The sequence below is a fragment of the Prionailurus viverrinus genome, chromosome C1 (genome assembly GCF_022837055.1).
Source record: "Prionailurus viverrinus isolate Anna chromosome C1, UM_Priviv_1.0, whole genome shotgun sequence".
In the NCBI taxonomy this organism is placed as follows: Eukaryota; Metazoa; Chordata; class Mammalia; order Carnivora; family Felidae; genus Prionailurus; species Prionailurus viverrinus.
In genome coordinates, this window is record NC_062568.1 from 128976752 (window position 1) to 128990303 (window position 13552).

The 13552-nt window shown below is 36.5% G+C and overlaps 1 protein-coding gene across 1 annotated transcript in view; it reads right to left on the reverse strand.

The window, feature by feature from the left end:
* AGL (amylo-alpha-1, 6-glucosidase, 4-alpha-glucanotransferase) overlaps positions 1-13552 on the reverse strand; it is an 85591-nt gene that overhangs the window by 53614 nt on the left and 18425 nt on the right. Inside the window, exons 5-7 of the mRNA XM_047869432.1 lie at positions 12758-12961; positions 3522-3703; positions 3047-3158 (exon numbers count right to left, since the gene is read on the reverse strand). Coding sequence (XP_047725388.1) covers positions 3047-3158; positions 3522-3703; positions 12758-12961 — 498 coding nt within the window. The remainder of the gene's footprint in view (positions 1-3046; positions 3159-3521; positions 3704-12757; positions 12962-13552) is intronic.

The window sequence follows — 13552 nt, forward strand, 5'->3', positions numbered from 1 at the left end:
CCATGTTTATAGCAGCACTATCAACAATAGCCAAAGTATGGAAAGAACCCAAATGTCCATTGATGGATGAATGGATAAAGAAGATGTGGTATACATATACAATGGAGTATTACTTGGCAATCAAAAAGAATGGAATCTTGCCATTTGCAACTACGTGGATGGAACTAGAGGATATTATGCTAAGCAAAATTAGTCAGAGAAAGACAAGTACCATATGACTTCACTAATATGAGGACTTTAAGACACAGAACAGATGAACACAAGGGAAGGGAAGCAAAGATAATATAAAAACAGGGAGGGGTACAAAACATAAGGGACTCTTAAATATGGGGAACAAACAGAGGGTTATTGGAGGGGTTTGGAGAGGGGATGGGCTAAATGGGTAAGGGGCATTAAGGAATCTACTCCCAAAATCATTGTTGCACTATTTACAAATTAAAATTAAATTAAATTAAATTAAATTAAATTAAATTAAATTAAATTAAATTAAAAAAGAGTAACCATATGAAAACTGCCAAGAAGTGTTTGAAAAAAAAGAAAAAGCTACACAATCAGTGTAAATGATAAAACAGTCTTCAATATTGATAGAGTGAATAAAAGATCACTGTAATAGTATAGATAATAAACCCATATATATTTCACATATGACTACACTATGAAGGATTTATGGTGGTACTACAAATCAGTAAAAAAGGATGGATTATAAATTCAATATCATTTTCTGAATAAAAATAAATACCTTATATAATATACAAAAATAAATTACAGGTGTATTGAACATTTAAATGTAAAATATAAATAAGATTATTAGAAGAAAACAATGTTGATGGAAGGATTTTTCTCAGCATGATGTGAAATCAGAAGCCATAAAAGACAAGACTGACAAATTTGACTATACTGAAAAAAATACCTCCATAAATCAAGAGTTAAAGGATCAACAGCATACTAGGAGGGCATATGTGAGGCCAGTATAATAAGGAATCACCAATAATAATGTCAATGTGAAAATGTCAAATAACCCCAACCTAACAAAAATAGGGAAAGAACATTCATATACAATTAATGGAAAAATGGTAAAGTAACACGTGAAAAGATACTTCACTAATGAGCAAAAAGCTGCAAAATTAAAATAAGGAATGTTTTGTCCAATTGACAAAGATTATAAAGATTAATGGTATCTTGTTGGTGAGGGTATATTTAGTGATGATGTAAATTGGTACAACTTGTGTTGAAAAGCAACTGGACAATATCTATTGTAAATTTATCATTAAATTTGTAAACTCTTTGACCCAGAAATTCTGTGTCTAACAATTTATTCTGCAGATTTATTCACATAAGCAAAAACACATACAAGGATATATTTTCTACAATACTGCTTATAAGGATATAAGTTCTACTAAAGTAAGGGCTTGCTGTGTTCACCACTGAATCCTCATGCCGGGAAAAGTACCTAGTATGTAGTAGGTGGTTTAAAAGATAAGTGTTAAATGAATGAAAGAATGATGAAAAAACTGGAAATAATTTATAGAAAAGGCTAAAGAAGTTCACTGTTTAAACAGTCTGTAAGCTGTAGTCTTCTGTGTGTGTATAAGAGATATAAAACATATATTTAATTTATACATACACAATTATAAAAAATGTATATAAAATTTTAATTCCTTTCAAAAAGAGTCTGAAAAGAAACACAAAAACTATTAATTGGTACATAGTTCCCTCTAAGAAATGAGTTCTGAGGGAGAAGAAGGCACACATTTTTTTAATTGTATTTTTGTACTGTTTGTTTTTTCTTTACTATGAGTACACACTATTGCATTTAAATAATACAGCTTATAAATATCAGAGGGAAGAGAAGATAGAGGCCTTTTAGTAAAATGAAACATGAAGAAAAGTTAATATAAAAATTTCATGTATCAAGATGTTACACAATTGGGAAAGCTGAAGTGTGAATCTGACCTTAAGTTTCTAGACCTCAAGTAATACGGACTTTTCCTTTTTTGGTGTTAAGAGGAAATGGATTTGATTTTTATTTTATTTTATTTTATTTTATTTTATTTTATTTTATTTTATTTTATTTTATTTTATTTTATTTTATTCTATTCTATTCTATTCTATTCTATTCTATTTTAATTTATTTGAGAGAGAAAGAGAGCGTGAGCTGGAAAGAGAGGCAGAGGTACAGAGAGAGAATCCCAGGCAGGCTCCACTCTCAGCACAGAGTCTGACACAGGGCTCGATTCCATGACCCTGGGATCATGACCTGAGCTAAAATCAAGAGTCAGTCGCTCAACCAACTGAGCCCCCCAGGTGCCCCCTGACTTCTCCTTTGAAAGTAGTATTTCTGGGTATTATTCTAGCTCTAGATTCTAGATGAGGAAGAGAATTTCTTATTTTAAGAGCCAGCAATATCCTTGCTGTTAGGCTGTCCTACACTAATTGTAGATATATCTTTATGATATTTCTCTCTAATTTCCCTCCTCAAAACCCTTTGAGCCTGACTTTTACTCTCCTCCTTTGTCAGGGACACAATGATTCACTTCTTTAGTTTAGTTATGCCCTGAACTGAAGATCTGCTCCTTGCTATTATCTGGGTCAGTCTTACTAGTGGGTAGGTAGCCTTAATGGTGGGCCCCATTAGCTGGGAGCCCTTCTACCTCAGTTAAGATTTCTACTTTAGCCAACAGAACACTACATTTCTCTGTTTCAAAGACTGTTTTGAGCTTTCGGCAGCTGAAATAATCTGCTCTACTCCCCTCCCATTCACGTATTTAACAAACATATACTGAGCTCTATTATATTCTGAGCACTGTGCTAAGGAACCAATAGTAAGACACAGTCCCCAAGAGAAATTATTATGTTATGTATTATTATGACATACTCTTTAGATGTCTCTGCTAACTCTCAGCTTCCACAATCAGTTTATAGTAACACAAATATCACATAATGATAACAGATTTAATAATGTCTTAACCTTAGAAAAGAAGAGCTATCCCTTTAAGAGTAAAATTTTTTTTAAATTGCTAGGAACATTCTAATGTGTATCACTTACCTTGTGTAAGAAGTCCTCTAAATTGCTCAACTGCTTTGTGAACGTCCACTTGGAAAAATTCCCAGAGTTGAATCCTTGGAAAAATATCCTCCCAAATTATTTTTCGAATGCACTGAAAAATTTCAATAGTTGAAAAAAATATATTCAAAATCTTTTCACAAAACATATTTACCATAATAAAGATAGACTCTAAGTAATTTTCAACAATATATTTAATTTGTACTTTAGAAATTCTGTTATTCTGAGAGAGGAAGGGAGGCAAACCACATGAGACTCTTAAATACAGAGAACAAACTGAGGGTGGACGGGGGGCGGGGAGTGGTGGGGAAGAGGGAAAATGGGTGATGGGCATTGAGGAGGGCCCTTGTTGGGATGAGCACTGGGTGTTGTATGTAAGCCAATTTGACAAATTATATTTAAAAAAAAGAAATTCTGTTATTCTGTTTTAGTGTGGTACTCCTCTATACATACTGACATTCATTTGATGATCATTTTCAATCAAAGCAGGTACTCCTTTTTCTTTGTATTTTCCTTCTGCAACGTCACAGGATAAATGCCACAGTGCTCTGTCTAAGACCCAGGCAGGTTTTAAGTGTGGAGAATTTACAAGGTTATATGCACTTTCTGGATGTTCGTGGATCCATTTACTATTAGCAGCTTAAAGAAAAAGGAAACATAAAAGAATATCTTGTAATTAAACTCAAGATGGTATCTGTTAAGTTTTAAAATGAAATAAAATATCAATATCCACCACTCATTTCCTTCCTTCCTTCCTTTCCTTCCTCCCTCCCTCCTTTCTTTCTTCCTTCCTCCCTCCCCTCTTTCTCTTCCTCTCCCTCTCCCTTTTTTTTCTTTGCTTGCCCTTTCTTTCTTTCTTTCTTTCTTTCTTTCTTTCTTTCTTTCTTTTCTTTCTTTCTTTCTCTTTCTTTCTTTCTTTCTTTCTCTCTCTCTCTCTCTCTCTCTCTCTTTCTCTTTCTCTTTCTCTTTCTCTTTCTCTTTCTCTTTCTCTTTCTCTTTCCAAGTAGGCTTCATGCCTAGTATGGAGCTCAATGCGGGGCTTGAACTCACAACCCTGAGATCAAGACCTGAGCTGTGATCAAGATTGGACGTTTAGGGGCGCCTGGGTGGCGCAGTCGGTTAAGCGTCTGACTTCAGCCAGGTCACGATCTCACGGTCCGTGAATTCGAGCCCCGCGTTGGGCTCTGGGCTGATGGCTCAGAGCCTGGAGCCTGTTTCCGATTCTGTGTCTCCCTCTCTCTCTGCCCCTCCCCCGTTCATGCTCTGTCTCTCTCTGTCCCAAAAATAAATAAACGTTGAAAAAAAAAATTTTTTTTAAATAAAAAATTAAAAAAAAAGATTGGACGTTTAACTGATTGAGTCACCTAAGTGCCCCCACCACTGATTTTCTTATATATTAGAAACAATATTTAAATATATTACAGAAATTATATATTACATATTGTTATGTTTTATATTAAATATTTGATATTAACTTAAAATATTTATAGTAATTTATGATACTGCAATTTTAAAAACATTTTTTTTTGGTTGTGGTATCCTGTCATCCACTTCACCATACCTTTTTTTTTTTCTGTTGTAAGAATTTTTAATTGTAAGATGCAACATTAACTTATTAACACCCTTCTAATAACATGTTTACTATTGTGGGAGTTAAGAAGGGTCTTGTCCGCAGCCCATTTTGATAGTCCTTGAGTCAACTATCTTTTGGAATGTTCCTTATAAGCCTGAAAACAATATTTCCCTGCAAGACAGACAGGGCTTCCACCCAATTTCAAGTTCACTGTCCTTGTTAAAGCAGAAAGTTACCTGAATCTTCACTCTGGTTTAGGCTGCTCAGTGACAGGTTCTAGAATATCCATCTCGCTTTTCCCCAGATGCCTCTCTTCTTTAGTCTCCTGAATGAGAGGGCCCTTCTTTGGCCTCACCTAAGCTCTAGTTCTATATAGGTGTGGTTTCTTCCTCTGGGTCTTTAAATATGATTGTATCTCCCTAAGGCTAAGAATACAAATACACATTCTATCCAAACTCAGTTATTTCTCTGACTTCTGCAGTCTGTTAATATCAAGATCAAATGTCTAGGAAATCCAATCTGTATCTGCTTCCACTATCTCCCCACAGTCTTGTTCCTTTTCCCACTTTAATCTGCTTCTGCATCCATCACTCCACTGAGATTACTCTAAGCCTCCTAATCATGAAATTCAGTGCTACTTTCTCAACTTCATCAGTTTAACCTCTATAACATCTGCCATTATTGATTAGTCCTTCACTGATTTATAAAACACCTCTTCCCTGATTTACAAAAGGTATCATTATCTTGGTGTTTTTTTTATTTTTCCTCCTCTCTTTTGGCTCTTCTCTTCATTTTTTTTTCTTAAATTTTTATTTTTCAGAGAGAGAAAGAGAGAGAGCGAGTGTGAGAGAGCACAATTGGTGGAGGGGCAGAGAGACAAGGAGACACAGAATCTGAACCAGGCTCTGAGCTGTCAGCACAGAGCCCGATGTGGGGCTTGAACCCACGAACCATGAGATCATGACCTGAGCTAGAGTCAGATGCTTAACTGACTGAGTCACCCAGGTGCCCCTCTTCTCATGTTTATTAAACTTCGTGGGAGGTTTATTACATCTTAGTCCTTCTCCCTCTCTAAACATGCCCTTCCTCATCACAGCCACTCTTCTTAATACCCACATCTCAAACCTGTCCAGCTCCGGCCAAGGCCCAGGCACATCTACCCAGGCACTTGATGGGTAGCACTGCCAGAGGACAGCATAGTAACTCAAAATCCATTCATATCTCTGCATATATCTACACTTAAAATGTGATATATCTTAGGCACTGTTTTGGGAGATGGATATTATGCAGCAAAAGTGAGCAAGGCTCCTGTCCTCATGGAGCTTTTTCATTCTAGACAGGTGGGTTTTTTTGTTTATTTGTTTGTTTGATTTTATTGTGCAGAGACAATTCTGACAGAATAAAATTCAGTTCTCTCACAGGCAACCTCTTTGGATAGCTAATCTTGAATGGTTGATAAGATTTGTTGTTTTGGTAAGACTGATAAAAGCCAGGCTCAAAAATTGCTAAAAAGAAACACACTGAGAGTACAAGGATGGAGCTTACATCTTATCATTCATTTGTATCAGTAAGTTTAGGATCAGAACCTAAATGGAGCTTACATCTTATCATTCATTTGTATCAGTAAGTTTAGGATCAGAACCTAAACTTATCAGATCAGAGGAGTTCTGCAAGGTATTCCAAGTATTTGCAACATTAAAGAATATGTGTTTTAATTTTTAAATAAACAAATAAAAGTTATACATATTTTGTTTCATCTTTGAAATAGAGTAATGACCCCGAATTCACAGAGAAGCATGAGTGGTTAATGTACATGAAACAAACAGTAGTAACAACTACTGAATACCTACCATATGCCAGGAACTGTTCTAAGCAGCTATATGCACTAATTTATTAATCCTCATGTCCTATAGCAATAATCTAGGGCATACAGTTATGTTCCTTTACCAGGGGAAGAACTGAGGCACAGAGAGATAAGTAACTCAGTCAAAGTCATACAGCCAGGAAAGTACTTGGGCAAGATTCTTCAGACCCTGCAGTCTTAACCACTCTGTTCTTCTGCTGAGATGAATGTCTTCATACCTCATTCACTCAGCTGAGCACTATTACAATCCTTGCAGAGTTTAAAAATCATTATTTTTAGTTTCAGTCATTTATTTAGTAAATAATGTGGTACATAATTTACTTACTTATTATTTATTCATATCCATAATAAACACTTGGATGGAGACAGGATATATAAGAAACAGAGATGTCGCAGTAAGTTAAATTAATAGTTATTTAATTATGAATCAAGCTGCATTTCCCTAGATTCATCATCGTATTATTAGAATTCAAGATGTAGGAGAAAAATGTAATGATGATGATATCTAGTTAGGATTTTCATTTATTAAGAATACTAAGGCTATCCTAATTTTTTAAATGGCAAAATCCTGAAACTTTGTTACTTATCTCAATTTTTTGAAACAAAATCAACTGTAAAATGAAGGAATTCTAAACATTAATTCCACCTGAAAGAGAGGTCAAACCAAACTACATCTTAATATATATCAAAATCAAAAATGAAACATGGATTTCTAGAGTGGTGCAGTGAGGAACTTAGCAGACATTCTCTGGAGCAAAACCACAATTTAAATAGCAAAAATTATAAAATATAATCATTTACAGTCTCTGGAAAATGTCCTAAGGGTTTTCAGCATATGGAGAAACATTTATTTAAGAAAATCTACCAAATCTTGGCAAGAATAGCAGCAGTCTGTGGCATGTGAACTACAACCTTCTCCCTTAACTCTCCCAACCAGCCACGTGTTATGGAAGCTGTATGCCAGGTGCTCTACTCCGGGAAGGCATGGCCAACATGGAGACTCCCCCTTTCCACAACTCCCAGTCTGGGGTTACAGTTTCACGCTGGGGGAGGCAGGCTGCCTGTGTTTCTCACTCCCTCCAACCCTATTTTGTAGAAGCTCCATTCCAAGTAGGCAGGCAGAGAAAATATTGGCTCCCTTCCTCCACCTAGTCCCCACCTGTAGGGTGGATATTATACCCAGCTGCGGGAGGCCAAGAATATTGGGACTCCAACTGCCTCCTGGGAGCTGGAGCTCACTTGGAGGGTGAAGATTCCATATGGGGAGGGCAACTGAGAAGACCAGGGACTGCTATCTCCTGCCTCAAGTGTCCCCAGAATGAGATGGCACTTGGGGAAAAGTGGTCTCATCCCCAGCTCTGGAGCAGTAGCACAAGTGTTTTGCTTGGGGAGAAAGACAGTTCATGAGGATGAAAGGCTCTGCCTGAAAGGACTGACTTTATTTGGAACAGTGAGTGAAGAACTTCATGCCTAAGGTGTTGTTGAAAATAACGAAGACCTTGGTAGAGAGTAGTTAAGAGAATACTGGTAGCTCCATGATAAAAAAAAAAAAAATCATAGCAAACAAAACAGAAATTTAATAGAGAGAACCAAGGAAAGAGAAAGCAGAGGACAGCCCTCCTGGGATCACAGGAAACACTGTTGAGAAGGCTGGGTGTGTGCACTAGGCTGCACCCACTCAGAAGCAATTCTAACAGGACATGGGAAAGACCTGAAAACATTCCATAATCCCATACAGACCCATCAACACAGGACAACTCACTGGCAAAGGGGACTTAAACACAACCTCTAACCAAAAATGGAGTGAACACTAAACTACTGTGACCCAGGGTAAATACTGGGAAGCCAGGCTTAAAAATAAAATCACATTCACCTCTGGCAATCTGGAAGACCATATGTATGTCCAAGGCTGTGCTGTCTCTGGAACAAGCAGAAAGAGAACCTCCAAGCTCCCAGCCCTTGATAAGTCTTTATTTATCTTTTTACTGTCAACCTATTTGTATCTTTGAATCTAAAGTGTGAAAAAATGTAATGTTTGCATTTTGTATAAAGAATGAAATATTTATTGACACATAAACCATGTGTCAATTTTATCATCGGATCTGCTAACAATGGAGATATAACAATAATAAATAAATAATTCAAAAGATAAAAAAGAAAGTGTGTTGCCTGTAGGCAGCATATGGTTGGGTCTTGTTTTTTCAAATAACTTTGACAACCTCTGTCTTTCAAGATACAGGCACACCTCAGAGATACTGTGGATTTGGATCCAGAGCATTGCAATACAGTGAAAATCACAATAAAGCAGGTCAAACAACTTTTTTGTTGTTTCCTAATGCACATAAAAGTTATTTATTTTTTTTAAAGAGGGAGGGAGGGGGAGAGGAAGAGAGAGAGAGAGAGAGAGAGAGAGAGAGAGAGAGCAAGAGAGAGAGAGAAAGCAGGGGAGAAGGGTAGAGGGAGATCCATGCTCAGCCTTGAGCCTGACATGGGGCTTGATCCCATGACCCTGGGATCATGACCTGAGCCAAAATTAAGAGTCAGATGATCAATTGACTGAGCCACCCAGGTGCCCCCAAATGTTATGTTTATACCATACTGTAGTCTATTAAGTGTGCAATAGCAGTATATCTTAAAAAAACAATGTACATCCCTTAAATAAAAAATACCTTGATACTAAAAAGTGCTAACTATTATCTGAGCTTTCAGTAAGTCATAATCACGAATCACAGATCATCATAACAAATATAATAAGGAAAAGTTTGAAATATTGTGAAAATTACCAAAATGTGACACAGAGACATGAGAAGTGAGCAAATGCTGTTGGAAAAATGGCATCAATAGACTTGCAGCAAAGTAAAGCACAATAAAACAAGGTATGCATTACTTTCAAAATTCCCTGGATCTTTGGCTTTAAAATGTTTTTTTACTAAGATGTGATTGAGTGTGGCTACTTTTGTGTCTATGTTACTTAAAGTTCACTGAGCTTTGGGATGTGTAGATTCATGTTTGTTTGCTTGTTTTTAATCAAATTTTAAAGGTGGGGAAGTTTTCAGCCATTACTTGAGGTGTTTTTTCCATTCCTTTCTTTCTTTTCCTTCCGGCATTTCATTTCTATGATGTGGTGTGCTTCAACATGGCCCACATTTTACTGAAACTCTGTTCAGTTTCTTCAGTTCTTAAAAATGTATAAACTCTGTTCACTGATCCTTTACTCTGTCACCTCAAATATACTGCTGAACACCTCTAGTGAATTTTTAATTTACTTTTCAACTCCAGAATTCCCATTTGTTATTTAAAAAATTTTTCCATTTACTTGTATTTTCCATTTGATACTATCATATACTCTCCTTTACAGCTATAAGCTGGTTTCCTTTAATTCTTTAAATACATTTATAATAATTGCTTTGAACTCTATGCTGACTAAGCATGACATCTAGGACTTTGCAAAGGCGATTTCCGTCGCTTGCTTTTTCTTGCATATGGGTCACATTTGCTGTTTCTTTGCATGTCTCAATTTTTTGTTGCAAATTGGGCAATTTAGATAATGTATTGCAGCAACTCTGGATATTGAGCCCATTCCTTCCAGGTCTCGTTGGTTGCTTGTTTGTAACTTGGCTGTACTATTTCAGTGAAGTCTATTTCCCGCACGGTGAGCAGCCATGGATGTTGCCGCTTAGAGGGCGCAGCCTTGGCCATCTGCATTCAGTCTGGGATGTTGGTGGTTTTTAGCAGGGCTCTCTCAACTGTCTCCTTCCCTGAACTCTGTTAAGCTCCTTGCATCCACTGGAATCACACTTAGCTGTTACTCTTTTGTGCTATTATTTTTGATAATATGCTGAAGCATAAATCGCTCCACAATATGATCCAATTAAATTTGGGCCCCTTGGCAGGGGTAGTCTCTGAGGCCAGTCTTTGAGACTTGTAGGACTCTTGGAGGGCTGTTCTTAGCTGCCTCTTTCTCTGGTTCTTTCGGTTAGACCACTTAGCTGGCCTATGGTTTAGTATGTTGCTCTCAAGTTGATACCAGCCTTCTCTTGTTTGACTTGTAGGACTCTTGGAGGGCTGTTCTTAGCTGCTTCTTTCTCTGGTTCTTTTGGTTAGACCACTTAGCTGGCCTATGGTTTAGTATGTTGCTCTCAAGTTGATACCAGCCTTCTCTTGTTTACCACCAAAGTCTCCATTGTTTTCAACAGTGTCCCATGCTATGTACCAATAAAGCCAATTTCGTTCTTACTCTGTTCTTACTGCACATCTCTTCCCCTGGGCAGAATACCTGTGTCACTGCTCCACAGCTGTTTTTTTTGGCTTACCTCTCTAGGTGTGGAAGCTCCACTGCACAAGCAAACTGGGACAAGGGCAACTAGGGCCCAGTATTCTTGCTCTGCCATGCACGGGGTAGAGCTTTCCCTCCATGAGTAGGGGTTGGATGAAGGAAGGGAGCCCCAGACATCTCAGGTGCTCTTGCTCACAATGGAATTTCTACAACAGAGTGCTACAGTTGGGAGGGACATAAGAAATGTTGGAAGCCTGCACATTTAACTGGGAGCTGGAGAGAAAAGGAACCTTGTGTTCCCACCTGCACATGCCAGGAGTAGATCTATCATCATTCTGAACTGGGGCAGGGAGAAGCAGGTCCTGGTTCAAATGTCACAGATTATCACTGCTTTTATTAAGATTTAGGAGATTTTCTTGCATAAATGCTTTTCCATATGCTGAATTCCCTTAGAACAATTTTCAAAGACTTTAAACAGTTCTTTTAAAAAATAATTTTTACCAGTTGTTTTGCTGGGTACAGAACTCTAAAGCCCTCACACTGCCAATCTCTGGAAGTCGACTCCCCTGGACAGTAATTTTTTAATGAAAACCTATTTCACAAAAAGCACATTATAATTTGCAACACTTTCCAATTTAAGGCTGAAGCAAAGTTTACTTCTTTTATGTTGCAAAGAATGTCTCAAATGCTTCAGAAATAGTCTCTAATAGAGACTGTTACTATACTCCAATTTTTTTCTCCCTTTGTTCCTTTAGTAACAGAATTCCCAAGGTTCAGCTGTACACATGGCTGACAGACTACATTGCAAGGTGTGACAAGAAACAGAATCCTGTCTGATAAAATATGAGAAAAAAATATATATACACATATATATCACACATATTTATCGTGGAATTATAGATATATATCTTATATCACATACACACACACACACCAGACTATGCCCTTAAAAGTCATGACTTCCCTTCCTCATTTCCACTAGGTAGAGGTGATACTGGGAACTGGAGCAGCCATATTTGATTAAGAGTTGGAAGCAAACTATTGGAGAGAGAGCAGCATGAGAGAAAGAACCTAGTTCCCCATCACCACTGAGCTACCACAGCAGTCTTGGGATGTCTATCTAATCTTTTATAGGAAATAAATACAGTTTCAGAGTTAAGTCACTATATTTTTGTCTCTGTTACAGCTGCATATGCCATATCCTAAACTCATATAATGTCATTATGTACTTTGATAAACTTGATGTGAATAATATTATAGATGTTAAAGCAATTATCAATAATGTCAAATTTTCAAGTGAAGAATACTGATTTCTAAGATATTAGGAAGTTTTCACTGTGGCACACAGAGAAGATAATGTTTGCAAGGTACAGTGCATTAAATTGAAAGATGATCATGGTCAGTGGCTTCTCCAGGCCCAGCTGTCTGACAGATGACAGGAGGAATCATCTCCCTGAGGATCGCCAGTTGGGAAGTTCTGATACATTTTATGGAATTGTATACTAGTAAAGAATCTTGAGATCCAAACAGATTAACTTTAATAAGCCCTTTTAACATGTAAAAGGTATAATTTTTAGATTTAACTTCTAAGAGTTTACGAATAATTTTCTCCTTAAATAGTCATTCAGTTTTTTCAAATATATACTATAGTACCAGAGCTGCTGCTGTATGGGATTCACAAGTTGGTCTGCAAAGTATTAATAATGAAAGTTGAAATATGTGATCAAATGTCCCTTCTATGATCACTCTCCTGTTTTTATAATCATCACATGCAAAATAACTATGTATTGATATGCCTTCAACTAACACTTATTTTCTCTGAAAGAAAAAGAGTGGTACTATATAAAGTGATTTTTAAATTGAAGGACACCTACATATCATTGTTTTCAAATTTTATGTTACATAAAACAGCAAGAAGTAAAATAATCAGAATAGAATATTCTCATCAAAATTAATGGAGGCAGTTAATTAAGCTCATACCAGTATGGTTGTAGACAACGTCAGTAATACAAAGAATATTCCATTCCTTTTTCAATTTTTCCACTAGCTGTCCAACATCATTCCAGGTATACTTTTTATTAGGTCTTGAAAAGTCAGGACTGAATTCTAACTGGTTAGCTAGGGAGTAGCATGACCTAGATAGTCCAAGAGTCTGTAAAGGGGTAAAATGAATCATGTTGTAACCTGCAATGCAAGAAAATAAACAAAGACCACTGTAAGAAAACAAACAAACAAACAAACAAACAAACTAAAACTAAGCAAAATATAAGTTTAGACTTCCCTTAAGTAGTTTCAAATAGCAAGGCAACCATGTAACTAGAAAAGGAATCAAAGACTAGGGTTCAAATCTTAGCTATACCATAAGTGACTTCAAGCAAGTCTACTTAAATCTTTCAGGATATCAGGGTCCTCATATATAAGACAGAGATAGTGAAATAATGCACTTGAAAAAATCGTACACAGTGCCTAGTTACTATTAAGGGTTCAATTTATATTTGTTGGATGGATATATTTACATGTAGAGAAATACAAGTATATCAGCATGTCTTGCTCCTACTTTTAATGTTCCACTGTCTTGTGTTCTGTTTCAGTTATGTCAATAAGTTTCTCATCTCTTTCTTCATATTATATTCAGTTTGAAAGTAAAAAATATTACCCTTCAGTATGTATGGCAGCACACACCTTCCACATGGAAGACAGTTAATCAATGTTGAATTAAAATTATATACAATGATAATACATGTTCCAAAACATTTTAATAGTTTACTACTAATT